Source organism: Tupaia chinensis, unplaced genomic scaffold, assembly GCF_000334495.1.
Source record: "Tupaia chinensis unplaced genomic scaffold, TupChi_1.0 Scaffold146131_1, whole genome shotgun sequence".
In the NCBI taxonomy this organism is placed as follows: Eukaryota; Metazoa; Chordata; class Mammalia; order Scandentia; family Tupaiidae; genus Tupaia; species Tupaia belangeri.
In genome coordinates this window covers 385,670-403,284 of record NW_006205986.1, presented here as the reverse complement: position 1 = coordinate 403,284, position 17,615 = coordinate 385,670, and the positions used below count along the sequence as shown (strand labels likewise).

The following is a 17,615-nucleotide window of genomic DNA, read 5'->3' as shown; positions in this document are numbered from 1 at the left end:
AGCGGGCCTCGGGCGCGGCCAGGCGGAGCGCGCTCTGCCTCCCGCCCGCGGAAGTGCCGGGGAGGTGGGCAGGGCCTGGGGCGGGGGCGAGGCCGCAGGAGGGCACGTCAGCGCCGGGGAGAGGATGGGAGTCCCCGGGACGCGGAGCTGAGCATCCGGCGCGCGGCGGGCAGGGCGCGCACCGCGCTGTTCCTGCCGGAGCCCAACACCGTTCCTCGCGGCCACGATGATCCCTCCGAGCGGCGCCCGCGACGACGGCGTGGACGGGCTGCCCAGCCGGGCGGCGAGCGCCGAGCAGCCGCCCTCTCCTGCATCCACCAGCAGCCAGAAATCCAAGGTACCGCGCACACCTGCCCCGGGAGGGCACAAACTCACTCTCCTCTCCGCTCTCTGTCCGCCTTCACGGCCTCTGCTCTGGCGCTGCTGCAGGGGACTGAGACGCGTCCCTAGGTTAGCCAGGCGCAAGGACTGCCTCTCTCTGGACACTTGAGCGTCCAGCTAGTGAGGCTGGAGGACCAGACCCCACGGACCCAGCCTTCTTGCCCACGCCGACCCGGAGCCTTTGCTCTGGACGTCTACACTGCGAGCACACTCTGCACATCCAGAGTCAGGGATGGGTCCGTGGGCAGTAACGTCTAGGGAGGACGGGAGGTGGGGACTTGCTTGTTGTGTGTTTTGAACCTGCTTGTACCCAGGGCGCGTGTAGGTATTAGGCGTCATCTGAAGGCTGACGGAGGGAGGGAAAGGAGGGCTATTCCTTCAGGAAAGCCTGGATACTGAGCTAGCAAAGTGTGTCTGCATCCCGAGGGTCTCAGAGACTCAGCTTTACGAAGCTCATTCCTAACTTCAGATGCTCCTGGTTCCAAAACAACAAAACAACTAGGCAAAGGAAACACCATGTCCCTGGGAAAAGTCGGTGTTCCTCTTTGTGGAAGTTACTACGCTTCCGAACTTGCACTTGCTTTTACGAGAGTCACAGCACACACGCACACACACACACGCACACACACACACACACCCCAAACTAACCCGGCAGCACTCTTCCTGTCACTGTTATGCTTTCTCTGAAACTCTCCATGTGTGAAAACCTTGGAAGAGGACCAAGGAAGCTGTGCCTGCTAGCCGTTCAATGCCAAATGGCAACTCCGCCCCGAGTGCAAACGGGGAGATGGAGTTTGTAGTGCTACGGATGCCTTTCTGTGCAGAAGTCACGTCTCTTCATACAGATTTCTTTGTGAGTTTCCCAGGCATTTTTGGAATGTGGGACAGTCCCTGTGTAGTGGCAGAGGAAAGGGGAATAACCATTTAGAGGACAGGTTCCATGGGACACGAAATGCACACCCACCTCCTTTCTCACACATCCCAGAAGCCACTGAGGAAACCAGCAGGATTAAAACTACGGCCTCAGTGGCTCTAGAGATTTGGCATGAGTGCCGGTCAATGATAGGAATCTAAGACAGAAAGCGTTACCATTTTTTCCTAGTTTGTTTGTTTGTTTGTTTATTACTGGCTGTCTGATCGGAGGCATGTTTATCCACTTTTCTAAAATGCAGCTGGAAATGAGGCAAAACATCACCTTCCGGGGTCCGAGAGAGGACCTAATGTCCATCCTAGTACAGTGTAAGGCTCCATGTTTACCTTTTCCTTCCTGAAACAAGGAGATGAAATCCATCTCCCCTCAGATGATCCACTCCAAAACAGCTTCATGACCCAAACACATGCCCTGCCTCTCCTCCATTGGACTTTCTGGGTGCCTTGTCACTGTCCACCATGGATCATCAATCCCCGAAGTGATAGGAGTTAGTGGCCCTTTCCAAGGGGATCAAAAATTCTGTTACTACATGGAGCTAAATTCAGGAGTGAAAGGAGTGCTAAACTTTTTTGAATTGGGTCGTTGCTCCTCGGTAGCTGTGTTCTAGAAAGCGCTCTTTTGAGTGAACAGTGGCATGCTTCAAACACCCTGTGTGGGTTTGCTATTAATAGATGTCCTAATGTAAATGATTTGGTAAAGCAAAAACCTCATATGTAATGCTTGCAATTATCCACTAATTTATCTGGCTTGTGGTTTGAGATTGGTACAAGTTGGCTGTTCACAAGTCGCATGTCTGTTTATACATGAACCCTAGTAATTGAAGGCAAAATGGCATGCCTGAATGTGGATCATTCTTGGCATCCTATCACGATATTCTCGGGGGACCAGCAGTTAGCGTAATGGCTATGTCGCTAGACTCCCATGTAGTTGTATGCAGGTCGTGTCCCAGACCCGATGGCTTAAACTCATGCCGGGCACGTGTGTGTGTGTGCCCAAAATCCCAAGAGGAGAATGGAAGAGAAGGGATTGTGGCATGGCCATCCCCCTGGGGGGTGATTTCTCACTTTCTGTCTCTCTGTCTCCGTCTCTGTATGTCTGGCGAGCACACGCACCCTATAGCAAAAACTTCTTCAAAAAAAAAAAATGTCTACACACCTGATGTTTGTTTATACATGAACCCCAGGCAATTGAAGACAAAATAGCAGCCTGAATGTGGCATCCTATCATGATATTCTTAAGGGGCTTATGATACTTAAAAGGCTAAACTTCATATGGAAGAACAAGCATAGGGTAAGGAAGCAGAATGGTCTGGAACAGCAGCAAAGGAAAGCTCTCTAGTCACTATATACCAAGAAAGCCACATTTGAAAGCTCATTGGCATTTGCAAGGATCTTCCGCCCAGAAGAGGGGAGCCCAGCAGGGAAAAGGTGACCAGGGCAGTTGTTACATGTCATCTTCTTCTCCTGTAAATTGGTCTTGTTTGTCGAAATATGTGTATGCCAAAATAACCAGCAGAGTAAATTTCAAACGTATTGCCACAAAAAAAGTGACACCTGAGCAAGACGATGGCTATGTTGATTCACTTCATTTAACCATTCCATACTGTATACGTATATCAACATATCAGAGTATGGCCTGCCTGGTAGTCTAGTCGTTAAGGGAGCTGTATCCCACGTGGATGACAACAGTAAATCCCAGCTCTAGTGGCTTGGAAAACACGCCGGGCACGTGTGCGTACATGGATGAAGTCCTGACAGGATGGAGAAATGGAGAAAGGTGTCTAGTGTGGCCTCTCCCCATGGTAGGATGCCTTCTCCCTCTCTCTCGTCCTCTCTCTCTTTGACAAGCACACGTGCCCTCTGGCCATTAAAAAAACATCAGATTGTACTTAATAAATATAAATACAATTATGATTTGTTCATTTAAACTAATAGAAATCAAAATTTTTAAAAATTAAATACCTCATGGCTCAGGCCCTCTGGCTATTAAGTTTAAGGAAAACCTTTTTTATATTCATGATAGGACACATGCATACACATGTGAGAGAGTGAGAGAGAGAGAGAGATGTCACACTCCACAGTCTGGTTGCTCCGCCATCCCCTTCATCCAGTTCTCCAGCCCATCAGATCTTGGGCCCTCGGGTGCATGCCCAGCATGTATTGTATGATTTCTTGTTTGCATTTCATGGTTGTACATTTTTATGGCATATAATATGTTTTTTCAAAGCATGCATGGTATACATGATAATCAAATGACTTTAAAAACTAAACTTTTTTCTCTAGTTATAATAGTAACAAATACTGCTTATAAGTATTTGAAAAACTCAGACACAAATAAAGAAAAGGAAAAATCCAGAGGCAATTACTGATAGCAGTTGATCTGCACGTTACATCTTTTTCCATCTGTGTTTACACTTACACAGTTGAGAGAACTTTCGTGAGCATTCACTGTTTCGTGGAACGGCAGGTACTGCTTTAATCTTCACAGTAGAATATTCTATTTGTTGTTCTTTTCTTATGAATAAGGAAGTGGAAGCTCAGAAAGGTTTAGCGGACTTACCCAAGATCATGCAGCTGGTTGGTGACACAGGAGGACAGGGACCCTGGCAACTGGTGCCAAGCTCTCAACAACCTTGCAAATGCCATCACTTTCCCCCCTGATGTCTCAAGTATTTTACACACCGCTAAATGCCATGTGCAACATTGTTTGAGTGTAATTCATCCTCTCAAAACACTGAGAAACACAGGTCTGCATTCTAAGAATTATAGAAAGTCAGAGAAAGCAAGATTTTTTTTTTCCTTTTCAGTTTTTGCTGTAGTGAGTTTATGCTTGCTGGAGAAAGAGAGACAGAGAGTGAGAAATCACTTCATGGAGGGATGATCACACCATAGTCCCTCACTTCTCCCTTGGGGCACTGCATGAACTTGCCGCCCAGTGTGTTTTTCTTTTTTCTTTTCTTTCTTTTTATTTATTTATTTATTTATTTATTTATTTATTTATTTATTGAGAGATTTTTGCTATAGGGCAAGATAGAGAGACAGAAAGTAAGAAATCGCCCCCCAAGAGGTCCCTTCTCCTCCATTCTTCACTCGGGATTTTGAGGATGCACACACATGTGCCTGGTGTGAGTTTTAAGTTGCTGGGTCCAGGACTCAAACCACGGTCAGTTATGTGGGAGTCCAGCGACATAACCATTATGCCATCTTCTGTTCCCCAGTGTGTTTTTCAAAAAGCCACTGGGTCCAGGACTCGAACCATGAAGTGGGACCATGTGAAATCTAGCTGTCTTAACCACCATGCCACTGGCTGGCCTGAAAGCAAGATTTAATAATTCCCCATCACCTCCTTTCCCTTTAAACCAAGATATTTGAAGGAATCATTTGTATTTACTTTCTCGTCTTCACTTTCCATTGTCAACGAAGTGACTCTGATGCAGCTGGATTTGCAAGGTTGACTATATCTTTATTTAAGTTATTTTCGTGATTTCATGATTACTTTCATTTCCTTTTAACTTCCTTTTTTTTTTTTTTATTGCCACAGGACACATGCACTCACTGGAAAGAAACACAGAGAGAAAGAGACAGAGAGAAACCGAGAAAGCACCCACCATGGGAGATAGTCATACCACAACCCCTTCTCCTCCATTGCTCTCCTTTAATGATTTCAGGCACACATGCGCACACACCAGCATGTTTTTCAAACTGCTGGGTCAAGGACTCAAACCACCACATGGTGGCTATGTGGGATCCATCCACCTCAACCACCATGCCATAGGCTGGCCCTACAATTTTTTTTTTCATGTTGGTACCTACAATTGTTTTTTTAGGAGAGATTTTTTGCTATAGGGGGAGGGCACGAGACATAGAGACAGAAAGTGAGAAATCACCCCCCAGGGGGGATGGTCACGCCGCAATCCCTTCTCCTCCATTCTCCTCTCGGGATCTTGGGCGCACACGCACAAGCGCCCAGAGTGAGTTTTAAGCCACCAGGTTCGGGACATGAACCGTGGTTGACTACGTGGGAGTCCAGCAACATAGCCATTACACTAACTGCTGGTTCCCAAGGCCCTACAATTTTTTTAATGAAGAGGATCACTTAAAACTGAAATTGGAATAGTGCATATTAATAAACATTATGATTTTTTCCTTCCCCCTCATACTGTATATATTTTCACCAAACTCTTAAATAATAACATAAGTACTGAATAATTTAATATCATATATTTCATTTCATTATTCCCTTTCATCAGTTCTTTATAATTTTATGTTTAGATTCTTCGCCAGCTTTCTCACATTTAAAAAATATTAAAATGTATATATCAATATCAATACATTTGTATATATACTTTTTAGAATTATTTATTTAATATTTTTATTATTTTTATTTTTAATTTGCTACTAGGCACTGTGTGAGAGAGAGAGAAAGAGGAAAAGTGAGAAAGCAAGTTACCAGGTCTGGGACTCGAACCATAGTAGGCCATATGAAAGTCTAGCACCTTAACCACCACGCCATCTGCTGGCCCCCATTTGTGTATATTTCTGATCTGTTTCATGAGAAATAGGATTACACAGTCTAGGCATCACCACTTCTAAGGTATTTCATTTTCCATATCATTGTAACCTCAGGAAAAGTTATATCATAGTTTTCTTTTTTTTTCCCCCAAGTAAACTTTTCACTGAAGTTTAACATTATACCAGAAATACATACATTATAATATTATAGTTTATTTTTTAAATGAACTCTTATCTGTGTTTAACCACTGCATACATCATGAAATAGAATGTTCCTAGCACCCCAAAATCTCCCTCATACCATCTTCTAGTCCCTACTTTCCCAAAGGTAAGAAATATCTTTACTTCTAACAACATCTATTAGTTTTGTTTGTTTTTGAACTTTTGATATATGGAATAGTATAGTATATAACCTTTCAGTCCTGGCTTCTTTCACACAGCAAGATGTGGCGAGATTCATTTGGGGCACTTCATGTAGCAGTAGTTTTCATTTCCATTGCTATGTAACATTCCATTGTATGAACAGAGCACAGTTCATTTATCCACTCTACTGATTATGGACATTTGGAGTGTTTTTCATTTGGGGCTGCGATAAATGGTACTCTTATGAACGTTCTTATTATATATCCTTTGTAGCACATACGAAGTACTTCTGTTGGTCATATACCTATTAGTAATTGCTGGGTTATAGGGTATGCATATGTTCAGCTTTAATAGACACCCTCGGCCTTCTAAAGTGGCTGTTGCCAATTCAGACTCCCACCAGCCATGCACAAGAGTTCAATCTCCAATCTACTTCTTGTGCTACCAACACTTGGTATTGCTTTTCTCATTTTTTCCATCTCATAGGCGATTAGCAGTATTGTGATATGGTTGAACTTTTACAGGACTTCAAACATTAGTGGAAAATGGAATTGAAGTACAAGATTGTTTGGGTACCAAAAAAATTGAAGTCCATGTATATTAATAGTTTTTTCACAATACACACTTTCCATGAGCTTCTTGAAGGCCCGCTCATTTATTGGCATCTAGTATCCTCTTTGATGAATTAGTTCTTCAATTCTTTTGTCTCTTTATCCATTGGGGGTATCTTGGTATTTTTGTTGTTGTTGGGTTTTTTTTTTTCTCCTTAATTTGTAGGAGTTCTTCATATTCTAGATATAAGAACTTTGAGAGAGAAATTTATTATAAATACCCCCTCTGAAAAAAAGGCTTAGTTTTTTTTCTTCTTTACAGAAATTCTCAGTTTAATGGTGACCAACTTAGTAATTTTCCTCCTTACGGTTGAACTTTTTACATTCTGCTTGTGAAATCTTTGCCTCCCCCAAAGTTGTGGAGATATTCTTATGTTATTTCCTAGAAGTGTTATTATTTCACCGTTTGTAGGTAGAGCTACAATTCCTTTACAATTGCTTTTTTGGTTTGGTGTGAGGAAGGGGTCAAGATTCATTTTTGACTACACCACATGTTTGTCATATATAGTTTGTACATGCTGAGATGTCCACTCTGGTCCATTGGTCTGTTTGCCTATCCTTGTGTCAATATGGCACTGTCTTAAATGTGATGGCTTTATTTAAAGGTCTTGATAGCTGCTCGAGTAAGCCCTACAGTTTTGCTTTCCTTTTTCAAAACTAATTTTTGACTATTTTGACTCTTTCCATTTTCCATGTGCATTTTAGTACCACCTGATCATTTTCACCGAAACACCTGCCAGGATTTTGGTTGGTATTGTGATGAATATGTAAGTCCATTTGGAAAAAAATGACATGTTTATGATGCTGGATCTTCAATGCTATATCTCACTTCACAGTGCCTACTTTTGCCAAGCCTTCCACGACTTGTTGGCTGAGAACAAAATTTTATTACATTTTTCATTATGAGAATTCCCAGACCAACTTTAGTTGTTTAAATTTGAGCCTGGAATCCATGTGAAGGCAGGTCTTTGGTTATGAATTTAAACTAAAATATGTATGTGTGTCTGCCATAAGTCTAAGCTAAGACTTCTTTTTTTACATATATAATTTTTATTTACATTTGATCAGTGTACATTCTTACAGTGTGCAATATGGTTTTTCAAAGAATACATGCATTACATGTCCATCAAGTCAACATATTACTATATATATCAACCTCAACAGGCAACTTTCCATTTTTGTGTCTGTTAAAATTTTTTTGACTCCTCCTTCCCATCCCTACTATGCACTCCCTCTTATACAGTCTCTGGTATCTACTCTTGCACTTCCTGGTATGATATCTTCCAGTCTTTCAGTTTCTGCCACAGAGCACAAACATTTGGTGTACATTGAGCAGGGACATACAATGTTCATCTTTCATAGTCTGGCTGGCTAAGCCTGGCTTGATTTTCAAAACTGCTTCATGCCTGGCTTGATTTTCAAACCTGCCAGCTCAAACCACAATTGGCCATGTGAGAGTCTGGCACCTTAACCAGCATGTCAGCTGCTGGCAATTAGTTATTATTATTTTTTAATAATGAACATTTCCATGAACATTTTGAAGACCATCCCCCTTGTCTATGTCATTTTTTTAATCCATTCATATGTTGATGGCACACAAGTCCCTTCTACCTTTTGGCTACTGTTCATAATGCTGCTATGAAAATGAGTTTATTGATATCTTTTCATATCCCTGCTTTACTGTCTTTTGTCCAGAAGTGGAATTGCTGAATCATTTAGTAAATCTATGTTTAAGTATATGAAGAATTGCTCTACTATGTTCCAAATGGTTGCATCATTTTGGATTTCTATCACTAATGCTCGAGGGTTCCAGTTCCTCCATATCTTACTAATAGTCATTATCTTCTGTGATTTTGAGCCTTATATCTATGAAGTGGTATATCATTTTCACTTGCATCTCCATAATGTTTAGTGATGTTGAGCATCTTTCTGTGCTTATAGATCATTTGTATATCTTCTTTGAATAAATATCTATTCGAGGCCTTAGACCTTTTAAAATTGAGTTTTTTATTTTAAACTAGAAAATTTGAAAGACAAAGAAATATTGCATTTTATTATTTTTCGCTGGGGAGGATTGCTTTTTGTACTTTATTATTATTTGTCTTATTCTGTTGTGAATTACCTGTTAAGGTCCTTGTTCATTTTAGTAGTGAGCATCCATTTCCTATTGATTTATTAAAAATTATTTATAAATATGAATATTAAAATATTATCTTTCATATATGTTGCTAACATGTTCCCACATAGTAATTTTTTTAGTTTCATTACATATTCAACATAGAAGAGGTTTTTTAATAGTGTTAAATGCCTCAAATTTACTTAGCTATACTTTCTTCTTTTCATTTATATTTAGAAAGATCTTTCCCACCCTGAAAGCAGATAAATAATAACCTATATTTTTCTACAGATTCTTAATACATGATTTTTACTCTTACCACTTTAATTCATCTGCAATGTATGTCGTTATCTGCATGGAAGAAATCTAAATGTTTCCCAAATGATTAATTAGTATTTCTAAAACCATTTGTTGGATAATTTATTCCTTTTTCATTGATTCGAAATGTTACACTTATTACATAATGAATGGTAATATATCCTGGGTTCTCTTTCAGAGTTATCTGTTATGTTTTAATGACTTACAACTTTATTTTTGTATGTGTTGCTTCACTATACTTTTTATTACTATTACAATGTTTTTATGATTTCTTTTTCATTTTTAATTGTTGTACATCACTATAGCATACAATATGGTTTTTCAGAGTATGCATGCAGTATATGACAACCAAATCAAGGATATCTTAATCAGAGAACTTTACATTCTGGCTTCTATTAAGTATTTTATTATAATGTTTTGTTTATTAACGTGTACTCCTTTGTGTTTATCAATTTCTAAAAGAATTTTGTAAGTAATTGCAAAACTTTTCAGACCGTTTTAGTGAAATCTTTACAGTCATAAGATTTCTCATCCAGGAACACAGTGTATTTCTTTAATTACTGAAATGTTTTTTATGCCTCTCATCATACATGCTTGGAAATTTTCTTCAAATATGTATTGCCCCATTTTTTCTTAGCTAGTTCTTAGGTATGTTAGTCTATTTGGGCTGCTATAATAAAATGCCATCAACTGGGTAGTTTATAAACACAACAGAAATGTATGCCTCACATTACTGAGGACCAGGAAACCTAAGATCGAGGCATTGCATTTGATGGCTGGTGAGGGTCTGTTTCCTGGCTCATAGATAGTACATTCTAGCTGTGTCTTCACATGAAGGAAGATGCAACAAAGATCTCTGGGATCAACTGCTAAATCATTTAAGAGTCCCCTTCTGGAACCAGCAGACAGCGTAATAGTTTCATCGCTGGACTCCCACGTAGTAGTCAACCTTGGCAGCTTAAAACTCCGGCCAGGTGTGTGTGTGTGTGTGTGTGTGTGTGTGTGTGTGTGTCCAAAATCCCAAGTGGAGAATGGAGGTGAGGGGATTGCGGCATGGCCATCCTCCTGAGGGGTGATTTCTCACTTTCTGTCTCTCTGTTTCTCCAGCACATGTACATACCCTATAGCAAAAACTTCTTAAAAAAAAAAAAAAATCCCCTTCTACACAAGTTCTAAAACTTCCACTCATGTTCACAATTAAATTGAGACTATTTCTTGTGTTAAAGATAGGTAGTGTTCTTAGCCTACTACGAATTCCCATCAGGAAGGGATGTGAAAATTTTCCAAATGACTTTTTGGCAAATCGAGATAATCATGTGATTTTTTAATGTGTCCTTTGGCCTCTTTATCTGATGGATTATATTAATAGATAGCCTAATATTATACTTTTCTTACTTTCCTGGAACAAGTCCTACTTGGCCATGGGGATTTTCTTTTAATAAACTTCTGAGTTTTGATAGCCAACACTTTATTATTTTTACATCTACATAGCTAAGGGAGATTGTCTTGTAACTTTCGCTTTTGCATTTTTGGTCAGATATTATTTATAAGGATATGGCAACTTTAAAAAAAGTGATTTGGAAAAATATCTGTTCATTTGCTTGAAAATACCTCCTAAAACTGTATGATTTCTTTTCATTTTTTGGGTGGGAGAAGTTATTGCTACAGGGCATATGCCCTCTCCAGAAAGACAGAGAGAGACAGAAAGCGAGAAATCACCCCCACCCCCCCGGGGGTGATGGCCATACTGCAATCCCTTCTCCTCCATTCTCCTCTTGGGATCTTGGGCACGCACACACACAAACCCAGCTGAGTTTAAGTCACTGGATCCAGGACTCAAACCGTGGTCGACTACATGGGAGTCCATCGACATAGCCATTATGCCATCTACTGGTCTCAAAACTGTATGATTTCTAAAAACAGGGGTATATTCAGCTCACAGTTTGGAGGCCAAGGCTCGGGGCCACCGCTGAAAGGGACTTGTAGAGCCCTGAAGCATCACACATAAGGGCAAAAGCAAAACAGAGTGGTTGTGTCCATAAGTCTCTCTGTCCCGGTCTCCATCCCTCTCCTTACAAACTCACCAGATGTCAGCCATGAGGGCCCCACCCTAACAACCTTAATCCTAACCTTCTTCCAAAGGCTCTACTTTTTAATACCATTCTTAGATTTTTTTTTTTTTTTGCTCCCTTAATCTCATCAGAAAGGCTCTTCATATGAACTTGGGGATGAGGGAAGTGCATATTCAACTCTAGCAGTGTCTATGGATGTTTGTATTAGTTTTTGTTTTGTTTTTGTTTTTTTCCCTGTGGAACCCAGAATTAATCTCCTTTTTGAATGTTTTGGGGGAAGGAGAGTGCCAATTATACCTAAAGCCAGCACTTATCTTAAAATAAAAGTTGAAAATATTTTTCCAGTTTTCATTCTTTTTTTTCAGTGGCTCGAATAAGATTTATTAATTTGCAATTTACCAGAACATTATCCACTTTATTTAAATGTTTGTCACATCTCTGGATGGGTTCATAGGAAGACTGTGCTAGACCTGCCTACAATCTTATCCTATCTTTCATCTCCCTAGCAAGAGGATTCCTGTGAGCTTCCACTCTGTGGATGCTCCTTCCAAAGTTCTCTGTTTTTCGTATAACATCGATCCTTTAGATGTGGATTGGCAATCACAAGTTCAATGCTGCATCAAGCACTTTACCCAGTACTCATATCCCCCCCTTACAAGAGAAAGGACCCCTTCCTTCTTCTTTAAATCTTTCCATCTCTTTTGTTTTTTTTTCCCCCTACCATTTTAATAGTTTCTCTCTGGTCCTGTTACCTATCTCTTCTTCGCTCATTCTTCAAATGTCGGTCTTCTCCATTCTCCATTCAGCCCTCAGCGCTTCTCACTCTCTGTAACTCCTTTAGGTCTTTATTAGACTATATTTTGCCTATTCTGATTATTTCATACACTAGCTGCTAACTCCCAAATTTGAATCCAACCCAGACATCTCTCTTCTGAGCTCTAGACCAATATGCCCACCTGTGCTTTAGACAACTTCATGATGCCCACATGGCCATCCTCTCAGGGGGTGATTTCTCACTTTCTGTTTCTCCGTCTCTGTCTCTCCAGCAAGCACACATACCCTATTACAAAAATTTCTCTCACAAAAAAAAAAAAAGTAACTTTGGAGTTAGAAACTGTGATGGAAAAAGGGTTTGAGCTTTGCGAAGATCTAGGCTAAGAGAAGAAATAGGGTGAGAACTGGTCAAAGGCCCAAAAGTAAAAAGCAGTAAAAAAATAAATAAATAAAATCATGAGTGATATCCATGTTTATTGCAGCTTTAGTCGCAACTGTAAAGACGTGGAATCAATCTAAATGTTCGAAAACTGGATTGAAAAATGTGACACATATACACTGTGGAATACCACTTAACCATTAAAAAAAAAAATGCAGTTCAAGTCCCAGACTTGGTGACTTGCTTTCTCACTTTCCCTCTCTTTCTCTCTCACTCTCGCTCTATCCTTGTCTGGTCAAATTAAAAATAAGAAAAAATATATTAAAATAAAGTTAAATAAAATAGTTCTTTAAAAAAAGAAAAAAGACTACTTCAGCTGTTATACATAGTGGGCTTATGGCAGAACAAGAATGAAAGTAAGGAGTCCAGTTAGAAAGCTATAGTAGTTCAGAGTTGGCAGGTGTCATGGTGGTCAAGGGCGCTGGGCTCCCACGTTACCAACCACAATTCAAGTCCTAGACCTGGTGGCTTGCCTTCTTACTTTCTCTTTCTTACTCTGTCCCTCTCTGATCAAATTATGGATAGTAATGTCTTTGTCTTGACTGATATGCATGGTATTCCTTCTGGAAAAAGAAATGTAATACACTGTAAAGATACCTGTGATTCAATGTCATATAAATAAGATTATGATAATGAATTTTTAAAAAAATTCTCTCAAAAAAAAGATGTTTGACTGTGGCTAATGCAATTGGGAATGTAAATTAAACACACCTATCAGAATCACTAAAGTAAAAAATAATGACAAGAGCAAAAAAAAAAGGTTAATAAATAAAGTTAAATTTAGAAATTCTTGAAAAAAGAAATCTGTAGTAGTTTGAATTAGGAAGAATGGTGTCTTAGAGCAAGACATTAGTGGAAGGTATAAGAAATTATAAATTTTAGGATATATTTTGAAGGTAAAATCAAGAAGACTTGCTATGAATGTGGCGTGAGGTGTAAAAGAGAGGCACCAAGGATGATTCCTAAAGGCTTACTATGAGAATCAAAAGAGATATGTATGTCAAACTTTTTATGATCCATTAAACCCTGTGCAAATGTATTGGTAGCAGTTGCAGTACACTTCAAGAAAATGGGATGTGAACTTCATCTTATGGACAACCTTGTGAAGATGGAAGCAACATAATTGGCTTGACTGAAATTTCATACTGACAAGAAAGTTGAAGGGGTCAGACAAAAGTCTTGGAAGCTGGGTAGAGGGAATTTTTACTTTATAACAAAAAAAGAAGAGGAGAAGAGGAGGAGGAAAGGAAGAGGAAGAGGAAGAAGGAGAAGGAGAAAGGAAAAAGAAAGATGAGGGTAAGTGGAGCCATAATGTCGTAAAAGTAAAGTGAGAGATGGATTGGCATGGTGAGCAATCCTGTCTTAAAAAGATTACAAAGAAGAAATGGAAAGGAAGAGAAAAGAGCAGGCATGAAAAGATTTTCTGTTTTTAAAATTTTATTTATTTTATAATTTATTATTTATGTTTAATTATTGAACATCCTTGTGGAGTATAATATGGTTTTCAAAGCTTGCATGCAGCATGTGACAATTAAATCAAAGCCATTACCATAATTCATCATCGTCAACAAAGAACATTACACCATGATGCGTGCCTTCAATTTTTTGTTCTACTAGTTTTTTGTTCTTGTTTTTTGAGAGAGATCTGAGATTAGCAGTCCCCCCCCCCCTTTTTTGAGAAAAATTTGAGATTAGCAGCCCCCCCCCCCCTTTTTTTTCACTCCATTATGGTATGCCATCCATAACCTAGTTGCCTTGTTATATACATTCTTGTACCTGGTAATCAGTTTTTCCTGAGCCTTTCCCCACTTCTACCCTGCTCAGTCTCTGATATCTATGGTTGCCCTCTCTACTTCTATGCCTTTTCAACAATGGAGGACATGAAAATGTTTCATTTCCTGTCAGAAATGTTGCATAAATCAGAATATACTAAATAAATTTCATTCACAACTGACAAAGTGGCAAATGCTGTGAGAATTTAAAGGCAAGTGCCTTGTTTTGTCATTTTATTTTCCTAGTTATTCAGAGTCACCATTTCAAGTGCCATGTTGAACTATGTTTGTAGGACAGTTTTCCCCTTGCACTAATGATGCCGTACTAGTCTCCTGGTTCTAGTGTCTGACTCTCAGATTTTTCTCTTTTCCCACACAGAGATTATCCTTCTCCCCACTCTACTTTTAGGCATCTAACGTGCTTCTGCTCATTTGCTTATAGAAATTAAATCCTCAAATTAGTTGAAATTTTATGTTCCTTGAAAAATAGACATTGAACCATCATGAACCATCAAAGAAGTAAATGGAGCTGATTTTTGGTTTTTAGTGGTTTTTTTGGTTTTTTTTTTTTTTGAGAGGTTTTTGCAATAGGGCGCATGCGCTTGCCAGACAGAGAGAGACAGAGAGACAGAAAGCGAGAAATCATCCCCCAGAGGGGATGGCCACACCGCAATCCCTTCTCCTCCATTCTCCTCTCGGGATCTTGGACACGCATGCGCACGCACACGCGCCCGGCGTGAGTTTTAAGCCACCGGGTCCAGGACGCGAACCGCGGTCGACTACATGGGAGTCCAACATAGCCATTACGCTATCTGCTGGTCCCCGGTTCTTAGTGTTTTTGTATTTTGGGTTTGTTCTTTCATTTTTGTTTATTATTTTTTCTTAAGTGACAGTGAGGAAAAGAGAGAGATTGATTTTTGACAGTGTCTCATCATATCAGGATCCTCCTGCCTCAACCTCCCAGCCAGCTAGGACTACAGGCTCTGGTCACCATCCCAGTTGTTTTATGTTGGGCTGGGAACCCAGGCCTCCCACGTGGCCTCGGTTTTTAAGCAATAGTATCTTGGAAGCATGTGCCACTGTGGAAATCCCTATTTTTAATATTTTATTTAGTGATTACTCTGGTAGATCATCAAATATCTGTTGATATTTTCTGTTTCTTGACTACTTCCTATAAGTCATTTTGTCAAATGCTAAGTTCCTGATAGGTTTGATATTTTGCAATTCTTGTTGAAAAGGCAAGTTTGCTGGTAGTTATTTGTCTCATTAATCCACTTTTGCTGGGTGTTTAATGTGTTAATCATTTCACTAGTAATCATCCCGCATGGTCCTGGCCTCTCAATTAACAATGAAAAGATAAGTCCCCAAATATAAGTTGTTATTTTTGTCAGCTTCTACTGAGTGGATTTTTTTTACACTGCTATATTGGGCTCTATCTCTTCTACTCAGGCATATAATCTGTAAGTAAAAATGATCAAAATAAACATTCTATGAATAAGTTACATGAGATGGAAAAATACCAAAAGAAAAAAATCTAGCTTATAAAATTAAAACATACAGTCTATGTGTCTTCCCACGAAAGAACTTGATGTTTAATCAGGAGGTTTCATGTCAGACTGCAACTCAGCCTACTGAAGCTTCTCGAATGTGCAAGTTTTTAATTACTATTTAAGATCTTCCTTCTTTCCATCCCAAGTTCATGTCCCAAAGTCTTCCCATTTACTTCAGCCATGCACACGTGTGCCCATGAGCCTGGCTGGCTGTGTCTAGGGGTAAATCTTGGCATGGAGACTCTGTTGGGGGTGTCTCTTCTGTGTGTGTGTGTGTGTGTGTATGTGTGTGTGTGTGTGTGTATGTGTGTGTGTGTGTTTCTGTCTTTCTCATGGAAGAAATAAATAAATTTAAAGGAAAAATGTCTTGTAAAAAAGTAACTTTAGTCCAGTTCTGCTCACCCGAAGTGCTCTAGAATTTCATAGACTTACAAACTTGTCTGATGTCTAATAAAGCAATATATATTATTTCACATGTTATTTTTTTAGTTTGTTTTTGTGATTAGAATTATTTAGGTAAAGTTTGTTTCTCTCCTAGACTGCTTTGTATACAGCAGACAGAAAAAAGAACATGTGAAATACTCACTTCATAATAAATCATGTTGTTGATGATAGGAGATATTTTAAACTTGTATGTCAGGAGCCAAGAGCAAAATGCAAGTCGTCTAACTTCATGGTGGGACCCTTCCTGGTCCTCAATTGAAACTTCACTTCTAAGTGTGTCCTCAGCCTGGCCAGATAGCCATACAAGAGCCTGAATTTAGCTCTCTGAGACCACGCAGCTGGTTGCCAGACTCAACAGCAGCTATGGATAGAAGGAAACTCATGAAGAGAGCAGTAGCTTAGATCTCAGACCCAAAAGGTCAGATTGAAATGTCATCAGTCAGTTTTTTAGCTTTGTAATTAAACTATTTTAGTGCCACCCATAAAGCATGTGAAAAAGGGGGGGGGAAAAAGAAGTGGCTGTGTGGTTCAGTAGTTAAGGGAGCTGAGTCCTACACAATCAACCAAATTCCTGGCCCCAACAACTTGGAAACATGCTAGGCATGTGTGAGGATGATCAAATCCTGGCAGGAAGAAGAAATAGAGGAAGGATTGTGGTGTGACCATGCCCCATTGGAGGGTGCTTTCCTTCTCTCTCTGACTCTTTTTAGCAAGTTCAAATGCCCTCTGCCAATTAAGAAAGGAAAGAGAAGGAGGAAAAAAAAAAAAAGGAGAAAAGGAAATGATTGCATTCATTTTAAATTACATAGGTCTGACTTTGAAGAAGCCTGTTTCCAACATATGGGATGTCAGAACTACAGAAGATAATTGAGTTTAGATTTTCTGTTACCCCTCATCTTAAATTGGGGTCGCTAGAAGTAGAGCCTAAAGTTCAGAAGCACATATTTATTGAGCGTGTGCTCTTAGGAGAAATCTGAGATAAGATGAAACAGTAGAGGCCGAATGGAATGTGGCCTCACATAAAGTTTCACCTTGGCATGATCCACAGTAAGGTTCTGGAGCACACAGTACACCACCAAGTTATCCTACTGTAAAGAAACCTGGTAGGACTTTTTGGGGGCCAGCAGATGGCATAGTGGTTACATCACTGGGCTCCCACATGGTTGATCACAATTCGAGTCCTGCACCCAAGCAGCTTGAAGCAGGCCAGGTGCTTGTGTGCGCATGCCCAAAATCCCAAGAGGAGGCCAGAAGAGAAGGGATGTGGAGTGGCCATTCCCCTAGGGGGTAATTTTTTTTTTTTTTTTTTTTTTTTTTTTTTTGCTCTTTGTGC

General features: G+C 39.9%; 1 protein-coding gene across 2 annotated transcripts in view; it reads left to right on the top strand.

The window, feature by feature from the left end:
• The first annotated feature begins 182 nt into the window (after positions 1-182).
• The window catches only part of STAC (SH3 and cysteine rich domain), a 147,210-nt gene continuing 129,777 nt past the window's right edge, over positions 183-17,615 (top strand). For both annotated transcript variants that reach the window (XM_014584247.1, XM_006168723.1), the window contains exon 1: positions 183-337. In XM_014584247.1, coding sequence (XP_014439733.1) covers positions 227-337 — 111 coding nt within the window. In that variant the 5' untranslated portion in view covers positions 183-226. The remainder of the gene's footprint in view (positions 338-17,615) is intronic.